The 21701-nt window shown below is 39.0% G+C and overlaps 5 protein-coding genes across 5 annotated transcripts in view; 3 read left to right on the top strand and 2 right to left on the bottom strand.

Moving 5' to 3' along the window:
- Positions 1-21701, top strand: part of LOC131308604 (bZIP transcription factor 16-like) — a 92192-nt gene that overhangs the window by 53576 nt on the left and 16915 nt on the right. The gene's annotated exons all lie outside the window — the stretch shown is intronic.
- LOC131308607 (uncharacterized) lies at positions 4805-5477 on the top strand. Its single transcript, XM_058335568.1, has 2 exons — positions 4805-5145; positions 5229-5477. Exons 1-2 carry the CDS (start codon positions 4834-4836, stop codon positions 5313-5315), a joined length of 399 nt encoding a protein of 132 aa, XP_058191551.1. The 5' UTR covers positions 4805-4833; the 3' UTR covers positions 5316-5477.
- On the bottom strand, positions 5868-8488 carry LOC131306913 (uncharacterized). The gene is made up of 5 exons (XM_058333343.1): positions 8111-8488; positions 7273-8001; positions 6701-6779; positions 6154-6206; positions 5868-5948 (listed from the first exon to the last, which is right to left on the bottom strand). The coding sequence occupies exons 1-5, from the start codon at positions 8486-8488 to the stop codon at positions 5868-5870; spliced, it is 1320 nt and encodes a 439-aa protein (XP_058189326.1).
- Positions 8543-10082, bottom strand: LOC131308603 (protein ALP1-like). Its single transcript, XM_058335561.1, has 3 exons — positions 9536-10082; positions 9220-9445; positions 8543-9131 (listed from the first exon to the last, which is right to left on the bottom strand). The coding sequence occupies exons 1-3, from the start codon at positions 10064-10066 to the stop codon at positions 8665-8667; spliced, it is 1224 nt and encodes a 407-aa protein (XP_058191544.1). The 5' UTR covers positions 10067-10082; the 3' UTR covers positions 8543-8664.
- On the top strand, positions 18100-19353 carry LOC131306912 (uncharacterized mitochondrial protein AtMg00810-like). The gene is made up of 3 exons (XM_058333342.1): positions 18100-18838; positions 18906-18961; positions 19069-19353. The coding sequence occupies exons 1-3, from the start codon at positions 18100-18102 to the stop codon at positions 19351-19353; spliced, it is 1080 nt and encodes a 359-aa protein (XP_058189325.1).

The following is a 21701-nucleotide window of genomic DNA, read 5'->3' as shown; positions in this document are numbered from 1 at the left end:
GGTACTTTGAAGCAAGTGAAAATGTAAAAGACACAATAAACAACACTTGTAAATGTCGAAAAGTGGTAAAAAAAACCCAGGCAGGACCTATAGGCTGTTCTCTTTATTAACCTCAGCACACATAATTAGGAAAAAATAGGCAAGCACTTGGCTAAGTTGCTGGATACAGAACAGATCAGAACAAACTACGCTGCTAGGAATACGAAGAGGACAACAGAACCCATAAACTAAAAGCAAAGCTAAAGCGAAAGAAACGATACACAAACTCTTTACTATAAACCTAATAAACAACAAAGCACATAAATCTAAAGGAGCAACACAAACCTAGCAATGACCACCACATCAACACCCAAACTATCCCTGTAACCAAAAGCAGAGCACACCTTACCAAAAAGCACGAATTTTATGGCCTTTTTTTTTTTTTAAGGGTTCCTAGCTCCATTGGGCACTTTTTTTTGGGTGTGTGTGTCTGTGTGTTGTAGGGTGTTGTTAGATCTAGCAAGGGAAAATAAAGTCAAGTCACGCACCATCGCGAGGGAAGAAGCACCAACACAAAAGAGAGCCCCAAACAAACACCACCAAATCACAAAGAACAACAAAACCATTATGCACTAAAAACCATGGCAAAGGAATCCACGGGCAAATTAGCAATGGTGGTTCTTAGCTCCATTGGGCCCTTTTTTTTGGGTGTGTGTGTCTGTGTGTTGCGGGGTGTTGTTAGATCTAGCAAGGGAAAATAAAGTCAAGTCACGCACCATCGCGAAGGAAGAAGCACCAACGCAAAAGAGAACCCCAAACAAACACCACCAAATCACAAAGAACAACAAAACCATTATGCACTAAAAACCATGGCAAAGGGATCCACGGGCAATTAGCAATGATGGTTCCTAGCTCCATTGGGCCCTTTTTTTTGGGTGTGTGTGTCTGTGTGTTGCGGGGTGTTGTTAGATCCAGTAAGGGAAAATAAAGTCAAGTCACGCACCATCACGAGGGAAGAAGCACCAACGCAAAAGAGAACCCCAAACAAACACCACCAAATCACAAAGATTAACAAAACCATTATGCACTAAAAACCATGGCAAAGGGATCCACGGGCGGACACAACAAATTAGCAAAAGAAACAAATCCAAACACTTACCTATCCTCACTAACCAAACTGGGCAACAGGTTCGACTATGCAAGCAAAAAATTCGGAGAAAGGAAACAGTGCAGTGGAAGCCACAGAAGACAGCCATAAAAGAGATAGGAGTCCACAGATTCAGATCCCCACATTGGCATGTTCTGGCACTAACACCTAACACCCATCAGTGGCAGAGGGACATTCATGCATGCCCCCCATGAACAGGAGCACAAAGCATTGAGATCATAGAATGAACAGGAGCACAACGAGCCAAGATCGTGACACGAACCCCACCAAATCTACGACGGTCGAAATGACCATTTAGACATCAAGAAAACATGATAAAGAACAAGATAAAAGTGGGAAGTAGGAAGATGATAAAAAAAGGTCAGGAAAGAAGTGTAATATGGTATGCTGACAGCAAAATTTGTAATATGGTGATGGTAATGTAGGTAGCATGCTATACTATGTAATGAGAATACATTTTATGTAGCAACATGAAGGGATTGCCAAAAAGGAGAATCATGATTAGTGCTTTGATTGTATTTCACCAGCAAAAATAGATTAATAAATCAACGTTGAATTAGAAAGTTTCTAAAGAATGTCGTAGCATATATATAGTGGTAGCAGAATACGACTGAAACATTAGAGAATTTACCACAGTTTTCTGCAATGGAAGAAGTTTTAAATGTTTAAGCCACAAAGTCGCTAAATGTTTGAACATCAAGGCACGGATCATTGATTGCCACAGTTCAAGTCCGATCACCCATTCTAATTATCATCTCCTTGAGGTCATATATCCGAAAAACTTCTTTGAGACGAACTTCAAACTCCTAGAAAAAGTAATCACAAAAGCTAATTTAGTGACTAATTCTAACTAAATTGTTAACCTAATAGAATAAATATGCACAATAAGGAAAAAAGCATATACACGATGCAGTTGTAGGCCTGGAAGATGCAAATGCCCAAATTTCAGTACACTCTATTTAGTTGAAATAGCTGAAGGTGAGTAGGAAATGCATAGATTTCCTAGAACATGAACAAAGGAGCAAGACAAAGGCATAAATACAGGTGCATAAAAAACTCACTATCAAAGGGGAGAATAACTTGTCTGTGTGTGTGTGTGCACCAGCATGCGTGTGCTTTGTGTTTATGTTTATGTTTGTGTGTAGGAGAATGGAACAAGATTTGTTGGGGAGATGGTAGAGGGGGAGGGGGAGAAAAGTACAGATATGCAGGAAATGTATAGATATATGCGTACGCAGAGGAGGATGGAGCTCTCACCACTATAAATTTGGGCCAGTCCAGTTGAAAACCATCTCACATTTATTTTCATCAAGGATGATAGTATGGAAAATCCACTTACGCTCAACTGCCAAGATAAACTTATTTCTGAAATAAAAATTGGAAGATTGGATTAAGCACTTACAAATAGCCGATTGAAAGTATGTTTTTGAGCACTCGAAAAAGTTATTTATAAATTGATGAACGACCGGGATCATTTGTGTAAAACCACAGCTAGCCATCTGTGCACTATCTGTGCTTTTGGCATCAGTATGCATAGAACGGTTCTATTAATCAACGATGATTTTTAGGAGCAATTTTGGATTATGCATATATAGAACATTCCCATTGTTAACTAGCTAGATGTTCTTCCACCACCTTTATCTCAAATGACTTATTGATTTCTATCTGGACTACTTCATTAACCACCTCCCAAACATCAGTGATGATCATAATTTTTCCTGCAATAATACATAAGCACTTCAATGTTGTTTCATCTAGGCTCCGTTTGTTTCGAAGCATGTAAAATATTTTCCATGTAAAATATTTTGTCAAAAAACAAACTTTAAACTTTTTTTTTTCAAATGTTCAGTTGGCACATGAAAAATATTTTTCAAAACAATGACAGATGTTGCTGGTCTAGATTTATTTTAATCGAGTAATCTCTCTCTCTCTCTCTCTCGCGCGCGCGCTCTCACGCTTGCGTTTGGATCTAATATGATGTGGGAGAAGAAGAGAATGGAATACGTGATTTTGGAAAATGTCAAACCATCGGGGGTGCAAAATTAGAGAAAAACAATTCATCCCGTTGGTGCAAAATGTTTTATCTTGAAAATATTTTCATCTTTCTTTTTCTAGCCAAACAACGAAAAATTAGTAAAAATAATGACAGCCAGCCATATTAAGTACGAACAATTTATCTGAATGGCAAACGACGGTCAAAAGTAGATGGCAAGTGTAAGTTCGAGATCAAAGACAACATTTTGCTAGGAAATGTGTTATTTAACCAATGCTACAAATGTCCAATCAACTTCACTTTCTCCAAAGATTTTTTGTACAACCAATATCAAGAAGAGAGATATTTATTCATAGCGGCTCCGTGAATAAGAGAGATATTAAATGGGTCTGTGTGAACAAGTGGCAATTGACAGAGTTCAATGGAAGAAACAGATTCATATAGCCGACCCCAAGTGATTGGGACGTAAGACTTGGTTTTGGTTTTGGTTTGGTTTGGTTTGGCTTCGTGAATAAGAATTAAATTTCTACCTACAAGGGGTTTACAAAAGTGTGGAAGCAAATGAATAACATCCTCACAATAAAATGCAACATCCTATGATGGTCAATACACGATAATACTCCAAGCAACCACAGAGTCCTGCCGAATGGCTCATCTTGCCTAGAAAAATATTTGAATAAATTCGTCGGTTAAAAATTTAGTAACCGGTGTATCATGCATATTAGAATGAGTTTCTAAAATATGGATTAAAATAATCCAAATAATCTACAGTGTTAACATAAATATGGTATAGGAAGTGTAGGACGAAGTAATAAAATTCAGTCAACTTTAACAAATTATGAATCTCAATGGTAATCACAACATTATATCCAACAATAATGGCTATTAGATATACTGCTCCTATGGTTCCATCTCAGCCAATGGTTAAGCCATCTCAGCAAAGGCTTCTCACTGAAGCTAGTGAGTGTACACTGGAGCAGCTGTAGAGGATTACGTTTCTGTAACAACTTCAGTTACGGCCCGTTTGGATGGAGGATATGATTTTGGGTGGATATAGAAGAAGGGTGGATATGAGGGTGGATATGTAAGGAGGGTGGATATGTAAAGAGGGTGGACCCACCTCCTAAGAAGGGTGGATTTGTAATCCAGTGTTTGGATGGTTTTTTTGGAAGAGGGATTTGGAGGGTGGATATGATAGGATAAGATGCGAAATGACTTCATTGCCCCCATTTTATTAATTTAATAGGTAATATAGGTTAATTTAATTAAAACAAAAATAAATACATATTTTTTTTAAAAATTTGGATAAAAATAAATCAATTTATTTTAAAATGTTTAAATCGTAATATTTATTTTATTTTTTAAGAAAAACGGATTAAATGATATAATATTTGTAAAATAATTCAATTATTTTATTAATTATATAAAAAAACAGGTTTCGTTTTTTTTTTTTTTTAAATCTTCATAGTTGAATGGGAGGTAGATGGTTGTTGGATCATGTGAGTGGTAGTTTAACCATGTGGGTAGTAGGTTCAACAAACCAACATATGCAAAAAAATTCTATAAATAGGTTTCATTTTTTTCTTCATCTCATCCCACATATTTCATTTTAATTTTTAGTTTGATATTCTCTCTCTCTCTCTCTCTCTCTCTCTCTCTCTCTCTCTCTCTCTCTCTCTCTCTTTTCATTTGAATGACACACCGGGAGTGGAGCGAGGAGGAGGAGGAGACGTTGTTAGAAAATCTTACAAGCCTAGTAGATGCGGGAATTTGGCAAAATGAGAACGGATGGTTCCTACCAGCTTTCTTCGTAGTTTTGGAAACTCAAATGCGAGTTTATTTTCCCCAAGGTGGTATTACAAAATTTCATATCGAGGCAAAGATAAAGTATTGGAAGGCAACTTGTTTCAGACTACAAGACATGCTTCGGATTTCCGGGTTTGGTTGGAATGAAAATGAAAACAGACTGGCTGTGGAGAATGAGGTTTGGAATGAATTTGTCAAAGTAAGTACTTTTGTTTTTAATGAACATTTATATAGTCTTGTTTATGAATAATTTGTCATATTTTTCATGTGTTATGGTTGTAGGTGAATCGACAATTTAGAAACATGAGGGACATGCAATTCCCCATGTTTAATCGATGGAGCCATTGCTTCGTACGTTTTAGAAGTTGACGTTGGATGCTTGAAGAAGATTGTAGTTGTTTGAATAATTGTTTGAAAAATAATTTCGTTGCTTTGTACCCTTGTAAGGTATCTCAAGTAGTCTAGATTTATTTGAGATTATAAGCTCGTGTTGAAAATGCAATCTTGAAAATAAATGTTCGACTAGTTTCAGTTTTGTCATATTTGGCCAGAAAGACATCAAAAAGAGAAGAAATGGCATTGTACATAATCAACAAGCTTTATTATAATGCAAAATCGCATGATAGTGTACACAATCAACAAGCTTTAACTGATATTACAAATTTGAATTATACAAGACTTAAACTTTCCTATTTTTTCTCATCCACTATGAATCTTGAAATCAGCAAAAACACAAGCCGATTCTGCAATTGAAATCAGTAAGCCCAGCAAAAGATTATAAGGTTTTCATTTTTTATGAAATTGAAACCTCTCCATGCCATCAATGCTTGGTTTCTTTGGCTCAGATATTTTCTTAAGCGACACATTGGACACTCATTTAGCTACAACTTATGTTGCCAAACGGTGATTAACCAATGGCCCTCATAAGTTGTCCTGCCAAGATGAGTGTTTCGTCTTAGAATTTGTAATATCATCATAGCCATTAAATTGATCATCATTGCCCTTAAAAAGAAACAAATAAAACCAACCAAAAACCAGCTTAAAAACCAAGTAGTAACCAACAAAAAAACCTACCAAAATCCAGCCAAAACAGCCTTTGAAACTTTAGGCAATGGCCTCAGAACATGAAGGTAAACAAGATGAAATGGGCTCAGAATAAGGTGCCAAACAGCATGAAAATCCAGGAAAAAATCAACTCAGAGATTACACATCTACCATCTGCAAACATAGCAAGAAACCAAGGAGAAGACCAACCATAACCTGCACGAAAACTGTACCAAAACATCAATAAAACCAGCCACAAACCACAAGCAAATTTGCCAACAAAACCTGCCACAACCCAACAACCAAAACCTGAACCAAAACTGTACCAAACCAGCAATGAAACCACCACAACCCACCAGCAAAACTGCCAACAAACTGCCAACAAACCAGCCAAGACACAACACCAAAACAACCTTATTCATCATCATTGCCCTTAAACAAAAAATCAGCAACAAAACCAACCAAAACCAACCAAAAACCAGTAAAAAAACTAAGCAAAACCTGCAGCAAAACTGTACCAAAATTGCCAACAACCAGCCACAATCCAGCAACAAAACAGCAGAAAAACAGCAAGTATAACAACAGTAATGGACTCATATTAGAACAGAAAAAAATCAGCCCAGAAACCAACAGAAAACAGCCCAATAAACCAGCCCAAAACTGTCCAGTGACCAGCACACACACACACACACACAGAGTCACACACTCACACAGTCCAGTGATCGGCAAAACCCAGGTTTGGCTCAGAAAAATATCATCATAGCCATCAATAAATGCCAACATAGCCACCTGCAATCGTAACAACAATAACTGTCATGCATTTGTTGCAAATATAAATCATAGCCACCAATTCAAGAGAAATAGATTCGTAGTTGCCAAAAGAAGTACCAACATATACAAGTTTAGTTACAATTGTCATAGCATCATCATTGCCTTATATACGTCATCATTGTTGGCCTAACATTTGCCCTATTCGTAGATCATCATCGTTGCCCTATAATCTACCAATTACATGCAGTTAAAAGATCATAGTCTAGTGCATCATTACAAAAAAGAAGGAATGACATCCTCCATAAATACAGTTTTAAAGGGCCTAATCTTTTACCAAAAACAAGTTTTAAAGAGACTACTACCATTCACAAAAAGGGCCTACTACCTACTATCATTCACAAAAAGGGCCTACTACCATTCACAAAAAGAAGGAATGACATCCTCCACAAACGGCCCATAAAATTCAATGACATCCCTACTTGTCTTTCCCATAAAATTTCCCCGCCAATACCAACTCCACCCATCTTTGTTTGCGATTAGCGGGTATGCCATAGAATGTGTCCACCCTATCTTCTGCCTGGACGATGATGGCGTTGACAATATACCTATCATCCTCATCCATGTCAAGCTTGAGCAACTCGTCAAACACCCTCTCCCTTCTAGAAGATAGTTGCTTGTCATAGCCTATGGCATCCGCGATCTTCTCCATTACCGTAGCGCTTTGACTTAGGTAATTCCCCAATGCCTCAGGTATGGCCGCTTCTTTTTTGGCCTTCTTCTTTGGCGGCATTGGCACGACATTAGCATTGACACGCGCATTGGGATTGGGATTGGCATTGGCACGAGCATTGGGATTGGCTTTGGCACGAGCATTGGCATTGGGATTGGCCTTGGCACGAGCATTGGCATTGGCATTGGTATTGAGATTGCTTGTAGGAGTGTCGGCAATGTTTATTGGAATTGTGGGATTTGTGGTTGTGGAACCATACGATAGCTCAACGAAAGTATCACTTGTCCATATTGCCTCACCATTTGCAAACCTAGGTGTATAGCACTCTTCCAAGTACTCATCCATGTTTGGGATTTCATCGGGGTTTGGGCTTTCAACGGGGTCACAATTGTCTAAGTCCGCCGCATCCTCCGCAAAATCACCCGTTGCCCTATCAATCCCAAATAAAATTTGCCAACTCTCAAACATGGGGAAAGATTTCCCATTCATGCCTTTCACTTTGGGATTGAACTGCACATGTTCAATGGTATGCATTACATGGGAGGGCGGTAGTTAAAACTAATTTTTAAGGATAACAACAATGTCAAGGTGGGTTTAAATGAATAAGTAGAGAAGTTACCTTCTCATATTCCTTCCACACGTCCTCCGAATCCACCTCGATGGAGTTAGTTTCATGATTCCACGCAAAGCCACTTAGCCGTATCATGTCAGCAATATGACCATACTTTTCCTTCCAATATTTGACCTTTGACTCTATGTTTGGTTGAGCTTTGAGAGTGGTCCCGGGCAATAGCTTTTGCAAGCCTTTCTCAACTTCAACGTAGAAGCCCGACTTGAAACCATTATGGGCTTTCCACCCATCTTTTTCCGAGATTGCATCCAACATGCACGCTAGTAGGGCCTCTTCCTCCTTAGGAGTCCATAGCCTACGCGATTGTTTTTCTTGTCCATCCTTGGCATTGGTTCGTTTTGATTTGGAAGTTCCTTGACCTTCCATTATGTTTACTAACCTGATTTCAATGATAATAACAATTTGACATAGGACAAACACTCACAAAATAGTATGTTATTACATGGAACTAGTTCATATGTTTCAACATTGGCCAGAATTGTTCAACAAGTCTATAAAACAAATCCACTTAAAACAAACAAACAACACAATTTAAAGATATCCTATTGGCCAGCCCCATGATAAGCTAACCAATCATTGTACATTTCGGTTGCCAAGTTATCCCTCATTTGGGTCCATTCGTTCGATGTTTCAACGGTTGTAATGTACTCTTCAGGTGGCACATTATGTAGGTTTTGCTGCTCCCATGCCGTGTATTCAGCCTCAACAGGATCCACGGCCATTGTACGCTTAATGAGATTGTGGAGGAGGCAACATGCTGTGACGATGCGACATTGAGTCCTAATGGGATAGAAAGAGTAGGATCTCAAGATTCCCCATCTCATCTTAAGCACCCCAAAGCATCTTTCCACAACATTGCGTGCGGCAGAGTGCTTCATGTTGAAGCACTCTTCTCTGCTCTGGGGCACGTGTCCTTGCCTCCAAATGTTTATATGGTATCGTTGACCCCTGAACGGTGCTAATAATCCCGGTCCATTAGTGTAATCGGCATCGACGAGGTAGTAACGACCTACAAATGACATACATAGATGTAGGTGAGTACGTTTACACAAATGTGGACGTATGTTGACTAATGGAAAGGTTGCAAAGTGACATACCCTGTGGAATTTTCAACCCGTTAGGCCTCACCAAGGCATTTCGAAGCACTCTCGAGTCTGTGGCGGAGCCTTCCCAACCAGACAACGCATATATGAATTGTAGGTTTCGACTACAAACTCCTAACACATTTGTCGCGTAGTCACCCTTCCTTGACCTGAAACGTGCCTTCATTTCGGTTGGGGGGAGGACAGGTATGAAGGTACCGTCTAAAGCCCCTAGACAATTCTACAAGAGTCCAACGATTTATTTTATTAGATTAGATTATTAGAATGAATAACTGCATTACAATAATTTCACACTTTAAATAATATGTACCTCAAACCATTTCCACCTAACATCCGGCTCATTAGCAGGAATAGCTTTTGGATGATGCCACAAGACATTGTGAAGGCGCAACACCACCAGCAAAACAGCGTTGAAATGCCTACTAATTGTTTCCCCTGATCTCCAAAATTGGAAAGTCGTACGCCTATTTTTTGTATGGTGCGAAAGAATCCACAAAAATATCGCAACTCTCTCCACAAGAGTGACGTTCCTAGACCCCTCTAGTCCATTTTGCTCAAGTAAATGGCACAAACTCATGAAGGTATACTTATTTACCCTCAATTGATTGTGACAGTCTGTGTCACTCCCACGTATCAACCTATTAAGTGCGTCTATTTGGTGTTGGTAAACATTAGGATTCAGACGCAAACGAGGCCTTTGTCGAACCCTTTCCCCAATCAAGCCCGTAATTAGCATATACAGGCTCAAAACATTATTAACTATTCTCATGACACATAGAAGTGCTAACAATGCCTCACGCTTTGCCTTCTTTCTTCGTTCACGTTGTGTTATTCTTGCCATCTGTTTTAGGGCACAACTTATATTAGGCCAAATAAAATTAAATATCACAATTTATACCTAGTCAAAACTGAAATTAGGCCAACTAAATATCCAAAAAACAACATGACTTCAAGTGTACATGCATATACCATGTCTAGTTATAATCTTGATTTGTCCGTTCCGCGTTGTGTCCTAATTAGTTTTGGGCACATAATGCAAGAGAAATAGAGAAATGTTTTGATTTCTTGGACTGAGATTTTGTGTCATGTCTCCTTAATTTGAGGCAACATGAAGGCCTTTTTTCTAGAAAGAGGCAAACAAGTTTGTAAGTTCACATACATGTTTTAGTTGTTCTAGCTTTCCTTATCATTCAGAATTTGTAAAACTGCATTTAGCATGTGCATTTAAAATTGATAATTTGATGAAGCTCTCAATAGCATGGATGCAATCCAAAAGTGCAAAAAGAGTACTCTGGGTTTTAATCACCACAAGAGCAACTCCAAGAGATCTTAAGGACTTCTCCAAAAAGGGGAATATGCAACAAATTGGCAAAATCTTAATGTTGGATTATTAATGTAACATCCTTTTATCTTTGAGGTGCTTAAATGCTAAATTTAATAACTTAAGGGCTGGAGTGCAATTTTTCTAAAAAAAATTGTGCATGAGTGCCGTGTGTGTGCTGATGTGTTGTGTGTGTGAGTGTTTCTTTAAAACAAAGAAAAGAAAAAGAAAAAAAAGAAAGAAACCCAAAGCAAGAGGACTCTTAGAGGGAGAACTGACGGGAGAGAGAGAGAGTTATCAAGAAAAAGGGAAGGAAGAGGAAGAATTGGGTCTTGAATTCAAGCCTTAATCTAGGTAAAATTCGTGTTTGATATTGTGTTCCCAAGAATTCGTTTTAGGTATGATTGTGTTTTAAACCTCTAATTTCAATTGAGCAATCTGGGTTCTCAATTCTAAGATGGGGTTTTATGTGTTCCTTAAAATCTTGATAGGATGAGAGTAGGTTTCGATATTCATGAACTATGCTTGCTGGAACATAATTTCTTAGTTGTTGAATCTGTTTTTGAGTGCTAAACTGTAATTGGTTGCTGAAATCGTGATATTTAAGTGCTGAAAACTGCACTTTGGTGCAGTACGTTGATGGATAAATGCTGGAAGTTACTACTTTATGCTGGAAACTGAAGCTTAGTTGCTGGAAATGCAACTTTAGAGCTGAAAATGGTTATTTAGGTGCTGAAACTATTAATTGGTTGCTGAAAACTGCTATATAGATGTTAAAATCGCCTCTATATTTGCTGAAAATCACCACCAAGTGCAGAAGTGTAGGAGTTAGGTGTAGTATGCTGAAAACAGGTCGTATTTGACTGAGATTAATGATTTGTAATTAATTTGACTAACAGGGGAATTAAGAAAGGAAAACGTTTCCGAGCAGTGGCTTTATGCCGTTGCTTTCTGTTGCTGCCTATGGTTGTAATTGGCAACCATATTGAAAAATTATCCTATGTGGGAAGTGATGAATTCATCATGCACTTTAGTTGGGAACAAGCTTAATTAGATAATTTCTTTACTATGTAATGATCTTCTCTAATGTTTATTTTTCCATTGTACTGAAACGTGTTCCTGGGGCTAGGTGAATTTGGAAAGAGCAAATTGTTGCAATTCTTTCATTTTATGATTATCTCAATGAGCTTACTCATATGTATGGATTATATGCAAGGTTCGGAGGCAACAACGAGTACCTCGGCTCCACGTAGGGAGTGACTTTATTGGTTTTCTTTTTGTTGGAGACCGAGGTGAGTGTTCGATACATAGATGTTCTTCAATTGGATTGAATTTGTGATATTGGACTGTGACTTCGTGTCGGTGGGCAACAACGGCCAACGGCCGGACTTTGTGTCGTGCCTTTGACTTTGTGTCGATTCAATGGCTTTATGCCAAAATTATGACTTCGTGTCGAGCTAGTGACTTTGTGTCGGATTAAAGACTTCGTGTCGATTATTTGTTTTTGCTTAATTAATGATGAACTTGGATTTATTGTTTTTATTGAACAACATCCATGTCTCATATACACTCCTGGAACTCGTTTTGGGTTCCAGTTTTGCAGGTATAGGTCGGTGTCCACTATAGGTCACATTTTGCGTTTTTTTGTGACTCGCTTGGGAAGTGCGTGGTTGAGGTCTGAGAGAGTCTTTGTCTCCCAGCCCATAGATGATATTTGCCTAGTTTAGTTTTTTTTATTTGGATAATAGTTGGTTATGTATATTTCTTGACAGACTTCCGCTGCAGTTTGTAAATGACAATCATTTTTGAGATGTAAATAAAATGTGGCTGTTAAACTTCAATATTTAGTTATTCTTGGAATTGCTAGTAGCTGGTTGTTGTTGGGCTGTTGTCGCGTGTCGTATCGGGATAGGCCGATGAGGTGCTATTCCGAAACGGGGCGTGACAATTAACACTTTGTCTGCTTAATGAAGTTTAGTTAGAAATCTGATTAGGATAATCCAAACTGAGCCAAACTTTAGGGAATATTCATGCTAGTCCTATGGTACTTCAGACTTCCAAATGACATACCAAAGCCACAAAAATCAGAACTGAAAACTGTAGTGATGGATCAAGAAAACTAACTTTCCCTCCTGATAGTAGCTCCCCATGTTGGAGGGCTAACCAAGATCATAATTTAGGGAAAGTCAGAAATTTGGGCAAAATCAAAAATTAGGGCTAACTCAAAAATTACGGCACAAATCAGAAATTAGGGCAAATCAAAAATTAGGGCTAACTCAGAAATTAAGGCAAAATCAGAAATTAGGGCTAACTCATAAATTAGGGCAATATCAGAAATTATGGCTAACTCATATCGTTCGAACATGGTGATAGATAGAAGCATCCAGACAGCATACATTCAGGCCATTAGATTAGCTCACCATTTCATATACATTGAAAATTAGTATTTCATTGGATCGTCATATGCGTGGCCGTCATACAAAGAAGCAGATCAATCACCTTTTCGTTTTCTTTATAATTAATTTCCTAGATGCAAATCGAGTGCTTGTTCCTGATTTTCATGTCGAATTTTTAGTGTATACAGGTGACCACTAGAATTTACCAGTTCAAATACCTTTTCCAAATCGTCAAAATCAGAGCCACCATTTCGCAAATTAGGGCTTAACCATATCGCAAAATAGGAAGAAGAAATCGACATAACCCATTCCGTACAACAATGGAGAAGCCAACAATACCTGAGTACAAAGGGGGAAGACGAGGTAGAGAGCTGAAACCGTCGACGTACGGCGGTGGAGTCACCAGAATACAAATCGGCGACCTCCTCCTCTCTTTTCTCACTTCTCTCTCTTCTTCCAGTCTCGTTGTGGGATGAGAGAATGGACTCCAACCCCTGAGAAAGGAAAAAGCAAGGCCAACAAAGTAATTTAACCCACCCGCATATCCAACGACAGGGGGGTACCCTGTCGTTACAAATCCACCCGCGGGGTGGATTAGAAATCCGATCTTGGCAAATCAGGGGCGAAATCCAGGTAGGGTTTTTCTCTGCCAAAGACTGGAGAAGAGGAGAAGGGGGAGAAGTAATCAGGCCGCATATCTTATCCCCGTCTATATCCACCAGCCAAACAGCTCCTTAGTGGAATGTTGAGGCGGTGAGGTTAAGTGTATAAGAGTTGTATTCCATTAGTTGTAATCTTCAAGAAAAATAATAATACGATTGACTTCTGTATCTCTCTTTCATCATGGCAGCCCTAGCTCCACCGAGCACTACGATCCTCTCATGGCGTCATCTGCTTCCTCTTCGTCTTCTTCGATTCCTTCCAATCTCAGACTTCTCATCTCCAATCTGAGTTCTTTTGTTACAGTAAAGCTTGATTCTACTAATTACATCGTCTGGAAGCGACAATTCCAGAATATTCTCCACGCTAATGGTTTAATCGGTTACATTGAGGGCACCATTGAGTGCCCAGCAGCGAAGACAGCGGATGCCTCTGGTAAAGAAGTTTTGAATGCCTCTCATCAAGAATGGATCATCATTGATGCGCATCTTCTGAGTTGCATCACTGCAACTTTGACTCGTTCGATCTACACGGCAATTCTCCATTTCACCAAAAGTCATAAGGTGTGGTCTTTTCTTGAACGTCATTTTACTTCTCTATCACGTTCACATGTTCATCAGTTGAAAAAAAGGTTAATTCTGTATCCAAGAAATCTCATACTATGGAAGAATATCTTGACCAGATTAGAGACCTTGCGAATCAATTAGCATTGGTCTCTCATTCTGTAGATGATGAGGATATGATTCTTACTGCCCTAAATGGCCTACCTACTGAATATGATGTTCTTAAACCTACGATTAGGGCACAATTGGGCACAATCACTATGGAGCAAGTTGCTATGCTGTTATGTTCTAAAGAAATTCATCTTGAGGCTAAAAATAAACACACAACCTCTGATGATCTTCCTGTTGCTTATGCTATGGCTAAAGGATCTAATTTTGGTGTTTCCTCTGGTTTTTCTCCCACTTCCCGTGGAGGGGGTGGATATTATAATTCCAATCGCGGTAGAACCTTTTCACGAGGAAATCGTGGAGGCAGATCCTCCTTTCGAGGAGGTTTTAAAGGCAATTTTCATGATAATCGTGACAATTTCAGGACTGGTGACAATTTTAGGCCTGGTTTTAGGTAGCCATCTCAGTATTTTTCCTCTCAGAATTCTTCTGGCGTAGTGTGCCAGATTTGCAACAAGTATAATCATACTACACGCAATTGTTGGTATCGTATGGTTGGTGGTTTCCAACCCTCTCAGAATTATCAGACTTATCCATCAGAGGCTCCTTAACCTAAAGCTTTTGCTGCTGCTACATCTACAACTTCTAGTCCTACCTGGTCGCACTCTGGCCCTTTCAACTGGTACCTTGACTCTGCTGCAACCAATCATATTACCAATGACATCTCTCATTTGGACGACTATCCTCCTTATTCTGGTTCTGAACAAGTGATAGTTGGAAATGGTGCACAGCTTCCCATGCACGCAATTGTTGGTATCGTATGGTTGGTGGTTTCCAACCCTCTCAGAATTATCAGACTTATCCATCAGAGGCTCCTCAACCTAAGGCTTTTGCTGCTGCTACATCTACAACTTCTAGTCCTACCTGGTCGCACTCTGGCCCTTCCAACTGGTACCTTGACTCTGCTGCAACCAATCATATTACCAATGACATCTCTCATTTGGACGACTATCATCCTTATTCTGGTTCTGAACAAGTGACAGTTGGAAATGGTGCACAGCTTCCCATTCACAACACTGGTAAAGGTTTACTCCCTACTCCCACTAGCTCTTTTCATTTAAATGTTGTTCTCCATATTCCTTCTATGTCTACCAATCTTCTTTCTGTTACTCAATTAACAAAGGATAATCACTGTAAAGTGACCTTTGATTTTGATTCCTTTGTCATCCAGGACAAAGCTACGAATTGTGTTCTTCACAATGGTACTAATATCAATGGTCTCTATCATTTTCCTTGGATTTGATCTGCTGGTCCACAGGCTTTTGTTTCTTCTACTACTTCTGGTATTTCCTCTGTTCCTGCTCATATATGGCATCATCGGTTTGGTCATCCTTCATCTTTAAAGTTTCAACAGATAATTCAACATTTAAAGATTCCTAGTGATAAATCCCTATCTTCTTATTGTATTCCTTGCAATGTAGCTAAAAGCCAAAGATTGCCCTTTAAGCTGTCTAATGCTACTGTTAATAAGCCCCTTTCTCTTGTTCATAGTGATGTGTGGGGGCCTTTCAATCAAGAGACTTCTAACTGCAAATTCTATGTTCTTTTCATTAATGATTTTAGTTGGTTCACTTGGATATATCCTCTTAATTACAAAAGTGAAGTGTTTGACAAATTCCTTGAATTCAAAGCATATGCAGAAAAACAATTCACCACATCCCTGCAAATTCTTAGAACTGATGGAGGTACTGAATATATTAATAACAAGATGTATTAGTATTTGACTTCACAGGGTATTATTCATCAGTATACTTGTCCCTACACACCCCCACAAAATGGTGTTGCTGAACGTAAGCATAGGCATATTACTGAAACCGCTATTGCCTTGCTTCATCATTCTGGTGTTCCTCTTAAATACTGGTTTGATGCCATTGCTACTGCTACTTTTCTTGTTAATCGTATGCCTAGTCTCACTCTTAATCATCTCAGTCCCTTTGAGGTCTTGTTTCATCAATCTCCAGACTATTCTTCTTTTAAAGTTTTTGGTTGTCAGTGTTTTCCATGGCTTAAGCCTTACGTGACCCATAAATTACAACCAAGGTATATACCTGGTGTGTTTTTGGGCTACCATCCTACTGTCAAAGGATATCGCTGTCTTGATCCTTCAATTGGTAAAATTTACTTATCAAGACATGTGATTTTTCATGAACAAGAGTTTCCTTTCCAGCCTTCTTCTGTTCCTCCATCTCCTTCCTCTCATTCACCTCTTTTACATAACTTCTTTTGGCCACCCTCACAATCCTTCACATCCTCTGGTCCCATCTCTCAGTCTTCAGTTTTGTCTCCCACTCAATCCAGTTCTGCTGAGGACTTTCCTATAACATCTTCTTCTCTTCTCATTTATTCTGGGCCATCTTCTGAGCCTGATTAGTCTCCCTCTCAGTCTGGTCCTATCTCTAGAAATTCCATACCTATTGGTCCCCTATTTGTTGATTTACCCCTCTCCATTGCACCTCTTCCTTCCAACATCCCAACAGTGTCACTTCCATCCAAACTAGCACGTTCTAATACTCACTCTATGCAAACCAGATCCAAAACTGGTCATCTTTCCTCTTCTTCTCTTCTTTGTCTTACTGCTGCCATAACTTCTTCTCCTATTGAACCACTCACTGTTAAAGAAGCTCTTCAAACTCCACAATGGACTCAAGCTATGCTTGAGGAGTATGCTGCACTACAAAAATAGGGCACCTGGTCCTTGGTTTCTCTTCCTCCTAACAAACATGCCATTGGATGCAAATGGGTTTTTAAACTCAAAAGGAATTCTGATGGTTCTATAGCTTGCTATAAAGCGCGTCTTGTTGCTAAAGGATACTTACAAGAAGAGGGCATTGATTATTTTGAAACCTTTAGTCCTGTTGCTAAGCAACCCACCATTCACATTCTTTTTAGTCTTGCTCTTTCTTATAACTGGCCTATTCGTCAACTTGACATTTCTAATGCTTTTTGAAAAAACAGGGTTCCCTAATAACTCTTAAAACCCTAACAGTATGAAAGCAAATCACTAATTAATACTATCAATAAAAAACTACGCAAACAATCAATCACACAACGAAGAGATATACGTGAAAAACCCCAGAATGGGTAAAAACCACGGGAAGGAATCAAATCACTATAATCATCGTGCAGTTACAGATATACCTATCCAAACAAAGTAAATCCTCACACCGTTCTAAGTACTACCTGCTGAGTCACACGTACACTGCACCCAGTGATCTTGATCGCCAACGGCCTTGAGTTCACAAGCCCTCCAATAAACTAAAAGAAATTCCTTCACAAAGAATAGCTCTCGAAAGAACCAGTTGCTTCAATTTCCTCTGCCACCGCACCTTTACTCCTCTAGAATCACCATACATAAATATGTAGAATACATGGCTTTACTTTTTCTTGCCACTCTAACATCTCTTTATAAGGCTGTGTGGTCCCCGCAATAGGAAGAAAAGATCAGTCCATATATGGACCTCTTTCACGTTGCTTTTTATTTAGAAGGCAGAATGCCCCGATTGATAGCCCGATTGATCCGTCCATCGATCCGTATTTGTCAAAATCTGTCTCGCAATAGTTGACCTTCTTTTTCAATTCAAAACGCTCACTCTCAATTACAAATAATAATGACTCATTCCACTCTAATCCTATACAAACTCACTAGCTTATTAAAAATAATAAAATTACAACTCGATAAAAAATATGTGTTTTGTCATACGGAATTGCCAATACACGAAGACCCCATAATTTGGTCCTTACACTTTTCTCCATGGTACCATTGATGATGCTTCAACCTCCAGGTTTTATTGATTCTACATCTTCCCATTTGGTGTGCAAGCTTAAGAAAGCTCTTTATGGCCTTAAACAGGCCCCACGTGCATGGTATTCTACATTTTCTTCCATTCTTCTATCTAGCAGTTTTAATTGTAGCCACTGTGATTCCTCTCTTTTTATTCACCTCACCTCTTCTTCTCTTCTTCTAGTTCTAGTTTATGTTGATGATATTTTGGTCACTGGAAATACTTCTCAAGCCATTTCTTCTCTTGTTCATGAAATTCATACTGCCTTCTCTATAAAAGATCTTGGTTCCATCTCTTTTTTTCTTGGGCTAACTGTTGCACCTAAGGGGCATGGCTATTCTTTGACTCAAACCAAGTATGCAGCTGAGATTTTGGCTAAGGCTGCAATGTTGAATTATAAACGTTGTGCCTCTCCTTTGGCTACTGTTAAACCTACTGTTTCCACTTCTCCTCCTTTTAGTCAGCCCTCTCTTTATTGCAGTATTGTAGGGGGTTTACAATATCTTACCATCACACGGCCCGATTTGGCCTTTGCAGTGAATCAGGCCTGTCAGCATATGGCCTTTCCTACTGAGGCACATTTTTCTGCTGTTAAACGTTTACTACGATATGTTAAAGGCACGCTTGATCATGGGCTATTTTTTAGTCCAAGGCCCTTCTCTTTACAGGCCTTTTCTGATTCGGACTGGGCAGAGGATCCTTTGGATCGACGATCAACCTCTGGTTAGTGTTTGTTTCTTAGGCCTAATCTCATTTCGTGGTCTGCTAAGAAGCAGTCCACTGTCTCCAGGTCCTCCACTGAGGCTGAATATAAGCTCTGCTCATTGTGTTGCTGAAATCAGTTGGGTTCAAAAGTTATTTCGGGAGCTTTCCATTCCCTTATCCTCTCTACCACTTCTTTGGTGTGACAATTTAAGTGCTCTGGCTCTTGCCTCCAATTCTGTGTTTCCAAGCATATTGAAATTGATTACCACTTTGTTCGGGAAAAGGTTGCCGCCAAACAGGTTGTGTTGAAGCACATTTCTTCCGAAGATCAACTTGCTGACGTCTTTACTAAACCTCTCTCCACTTCCCGATTTCATTATCTTAAAAACAAGCTAATGGTGAATTCCTCCCCCATTAGCTTGCGGGTGGATATTAGATATACTGCTCCTATGGTTCCATCTCAGCCAATGGTTAAACCATCTCAGCAAAGGCTTCTCACTGAAGCTAGTGAGTGTACACTGGAGCAGCTGTAGAGGATTACGTTTCTGTAACAACTTCAGTTAGTGGAGTGTTGAGGTGGTGAGGTTAAGTGTATAAGAGTTCTATTCCATTTGTTGTAATCTTCAAGAAAAGTAAAAATACCATTGACTTCAGTTTCTCTCTTTCATCAATGGCGAACCACAATCAATTTGTACCATGTTCAAAATGTTGACTTTGATCTCGAACTTACACTTGCCATCTACTTTTGACCGTCATTTGCCATTCAGATGAATTGTTCGCACTTCGTATTGCTGGCTGGCATTATTTTTATGCAATTGAACGAGTATCGGTGACCATATATATCGATTTTGCAACTATGGGCCTTTTTGGCTAAATTTTGTCCTTTTTAAAAAAACAACAAATGCAAAAATTTGACGGGAAATTAACCATTGCGAATTTTTTTTAATAAAGACAAAAAATAAGCCAATTGGCTTATTTAACCAAAAAAACTATGTCAATTGTTTCTTTCTTCTTTATTTTTGGGGAAAATGACGGTCCATGACGTGTTTTGATAATTAATACCCATCAAGAATATGCTGAGAACATTTGTTAATGCTGAAAATGTTCTTGACGGATATTAATTATCAAAACACGTTCTTGGCCGCCATTTTCCCTTATTTTTGTTGACAAGGCAAAATCCTATTCTAATATTAATTTAGGGGAAATGGTCGGGGTTGGTGGGGTTTAATCTCTTATGAGTAAATTGGTTCTCTCTTAAGGCCAGCCCATCGACACATGCCCACAGAGCCCCACCCGCACTGCGTGCTGGTACAATGTCAGGGCGCTGGGGGCCTATGTCAAGGCCTGCCCAACCCCGTACAAGCACGGCTTGAGTGGGAATAGGTCCGGATTTTTTTGAATGAGGGACATAAGGGTAATTCCACTCACTCAAACACCTTGGCAATTGCTAACTAGATGAAGTATAAGTGGACCTTATAAACACACACACACACAACCCAAACCTCCGATGTGGGATTACCACACCGAAGGCCACATCGGAGGTTTGGGTTGTGTGTGTGTATTTATAAAGTCCATTCACACTTCACATAGTCAGCAATTGCTTAGGTGTTTGGGTGAGTGAAATTACCCATATGTCTCTCATTAAAAAAAAAAAAAATTTGTTTCTATCTTGGACCAATACCAAAGAAGGCTTCCCATGTGCCGTGGTTAGAAAGAAAGAGGGATTTGGTCAAGTCACATTGGAAAAATGGAATCAGAGGCCTACTACAATTATAGGAAAGGAAGAGTTTTAATTGGAAACAAAGTCTTCGTTTCTATTGCTCAGCTTCGTGCAGCATGTATAAAAGAACGAGGCCAGGGTCTGTGCATAAAGGACATCAGAGCCCAGAGGGGAAACGGAACAAGTTTATAACGGAAAGCGACGGCAAACACCACTAGCCCATGGCCGGTTAAACTCTATTCTAGGGGAAAGATGAAGAGCATTCCAAGTAACTTTGTATATGTATATGTTTAGGTTTTAATATTCGGATCAATTGTTTAACTAGAACTTGTTTTAATTTTATGGAATGATTTTAATTCTTTTAATCTGTTTCGTATTTATATCCGCGGTTTTTAAAATATGGAGTTAAAAAATGGTATTTTTTGATTGTGGTTAGAGTTCCGAGATAATTATGCTCATAAGACGGATCGTGCCATTAGGCAGCCAGACCGGGCTACTGAGACGGTCCGTGCTATGGGATAGCTAGTCTATGCATTTTAACAACAAATTATCTTCTTGACGATTATCGGAAGGGATTGCAAGCTCTATAGATAGTCCTTAATGATTCGAATGTTAAACCTAGCCTATGCATATCATTGTTACATGGTCGGGGTGGATTCGAAACCCTAGGTCTTTTTCCCATCAATTTCCAAATCAATTAATTAGTTGCTTTCTTAATTAATTAATTTTCTGAAATCAAACTCCTCAAATCTTTTTCCTCCAAATTAATCTAAAAATCTATTGAAATTATAGTAACTTAGCTATACTGTCCCTATGGATCAACACTCGGTCTTAACTACTATTTTACGGAGTAGTAGTTAACTCCAAGTTTTTATAAATATATTTTTGACACGAAACGATGCGGTCACTTATATACTACTTGATTACAGACTATTACAGCAGCTAACCACTAAACTAATCTCAACAAACTTAACAACTAATTAAGCTACTTACCAAAAAAAAATTAACTAATTAAGCTGACGTGGAAGTAGCTTGAGTGGAAGCAACTTGGGCTGAGCTGGAACCAACAACTAAGCTTGATGAGCTGAACAAATCTGAAGCAGCTGGAGAATCCTTTACAGATAGAGTACGCATTACTCATTTAATTGTGCATTATATATA

Source organism: Rhododendron vialii, chromosome 11a, assembly GCF_030253575.1.
Source record: "Rhododendron vialii isolate Sample 1 chromosome 11a, ASM3025357v1".
NCBI classification, from domain to species: domain Eukaryota; kingdom Viridiplantae; phylum Streptophyta; class Magnoliopsida; order Ericales; family Ericaceae; genus Rhododendron; species Rhododendron vialii.
The sequence above is the reverse complement of the archived record's forward strand: the minus strand, read 5'-3'. Positions and strand labels throughout refer to the sequence as shown.

Excerpts from the sequence above, each read along its gene's own strand:
- LOC131308607 (XM_058335568.1), top strand. The coding sequence starts at position 4,834 with ATGACACACCGGGAGTGGAGCGAGGAGGAGGAGGAGACGTTGTTAGAA. Across the intron at positions 5,146-5,228 it reads TTTGGAATGAATTTGTCAAA|GTGAATCGACAATTTAGAAA; the intron begins GTAAGTACTTTT and ends TTATGGTTGTAG.
- LOC131306913 (XM_058333343.1), bottom strand. The coding sequence starts at position 8,488 with ATGGAAGGTCAAGGAACTTCCAAATCAAAACGAACCAATGCCAAGGAT. Across the intron at positions 6,780-7,272 it reads AACAAAGATGGGTGGAGTTG|GTGGCTATGTTGGCATTTAT; the intron begins GTATTGGCGGGG and ends TTACGATTGCAG. Across the intron at positions 6,207-6,700 it reads TTTGCCGATCACTGGACTGT|GTTATGGTTGGTCTTCTCCT; the intron begins GTGAGTGTGTGA and ends GTTTTCGTGCAG.
- LOC131306912 (XM_058333342.1), top strand. The coding sequence starts at position 18,100 with ATGCTTCAACCTCCAGGTTTTATTGATTCTACATCTTCCCATTTGGTG. Across the intron at positions 18,839-18,905 it reads GGATCGACGATCAACCTCTG|GTCCTCCACTGAGGCTGAAT; the intron begins GTTAGTGTTTGT and ends CACTGTCTCCAG. Across the intron at positions 18,962-19,068 it reads GTGTTGCTGAAATCAGTTGG|CATATTGAAATTGATTACCA; the intron begins GTTCAAAAGTTA and ends TGTGTTTCCAAG.
- LOC131308603 (XM_058335561.1), bottom strand. The coding sequence starts at position 10,066 with ATGGCAAGAATAACACAACGTGAACGAAGAAAGAAGGCAAAGCGTGAG. Across the intron at positions 9,446-9,535 it reads TTAGGTGGAAATGGTTTGAG|AATTGTCTAGGGGCTTTAGA; the intron begins GTACATATTATT and ends GGACTCTTGTAG. Across the intron at positions 9,132-9,219 it reads CGGGTTGAAAATTCCACAGG|GTCGTTACTACCTCGTCGAT; the intron begins GTATGTCACTTT and ends TGTCATTTGTAG.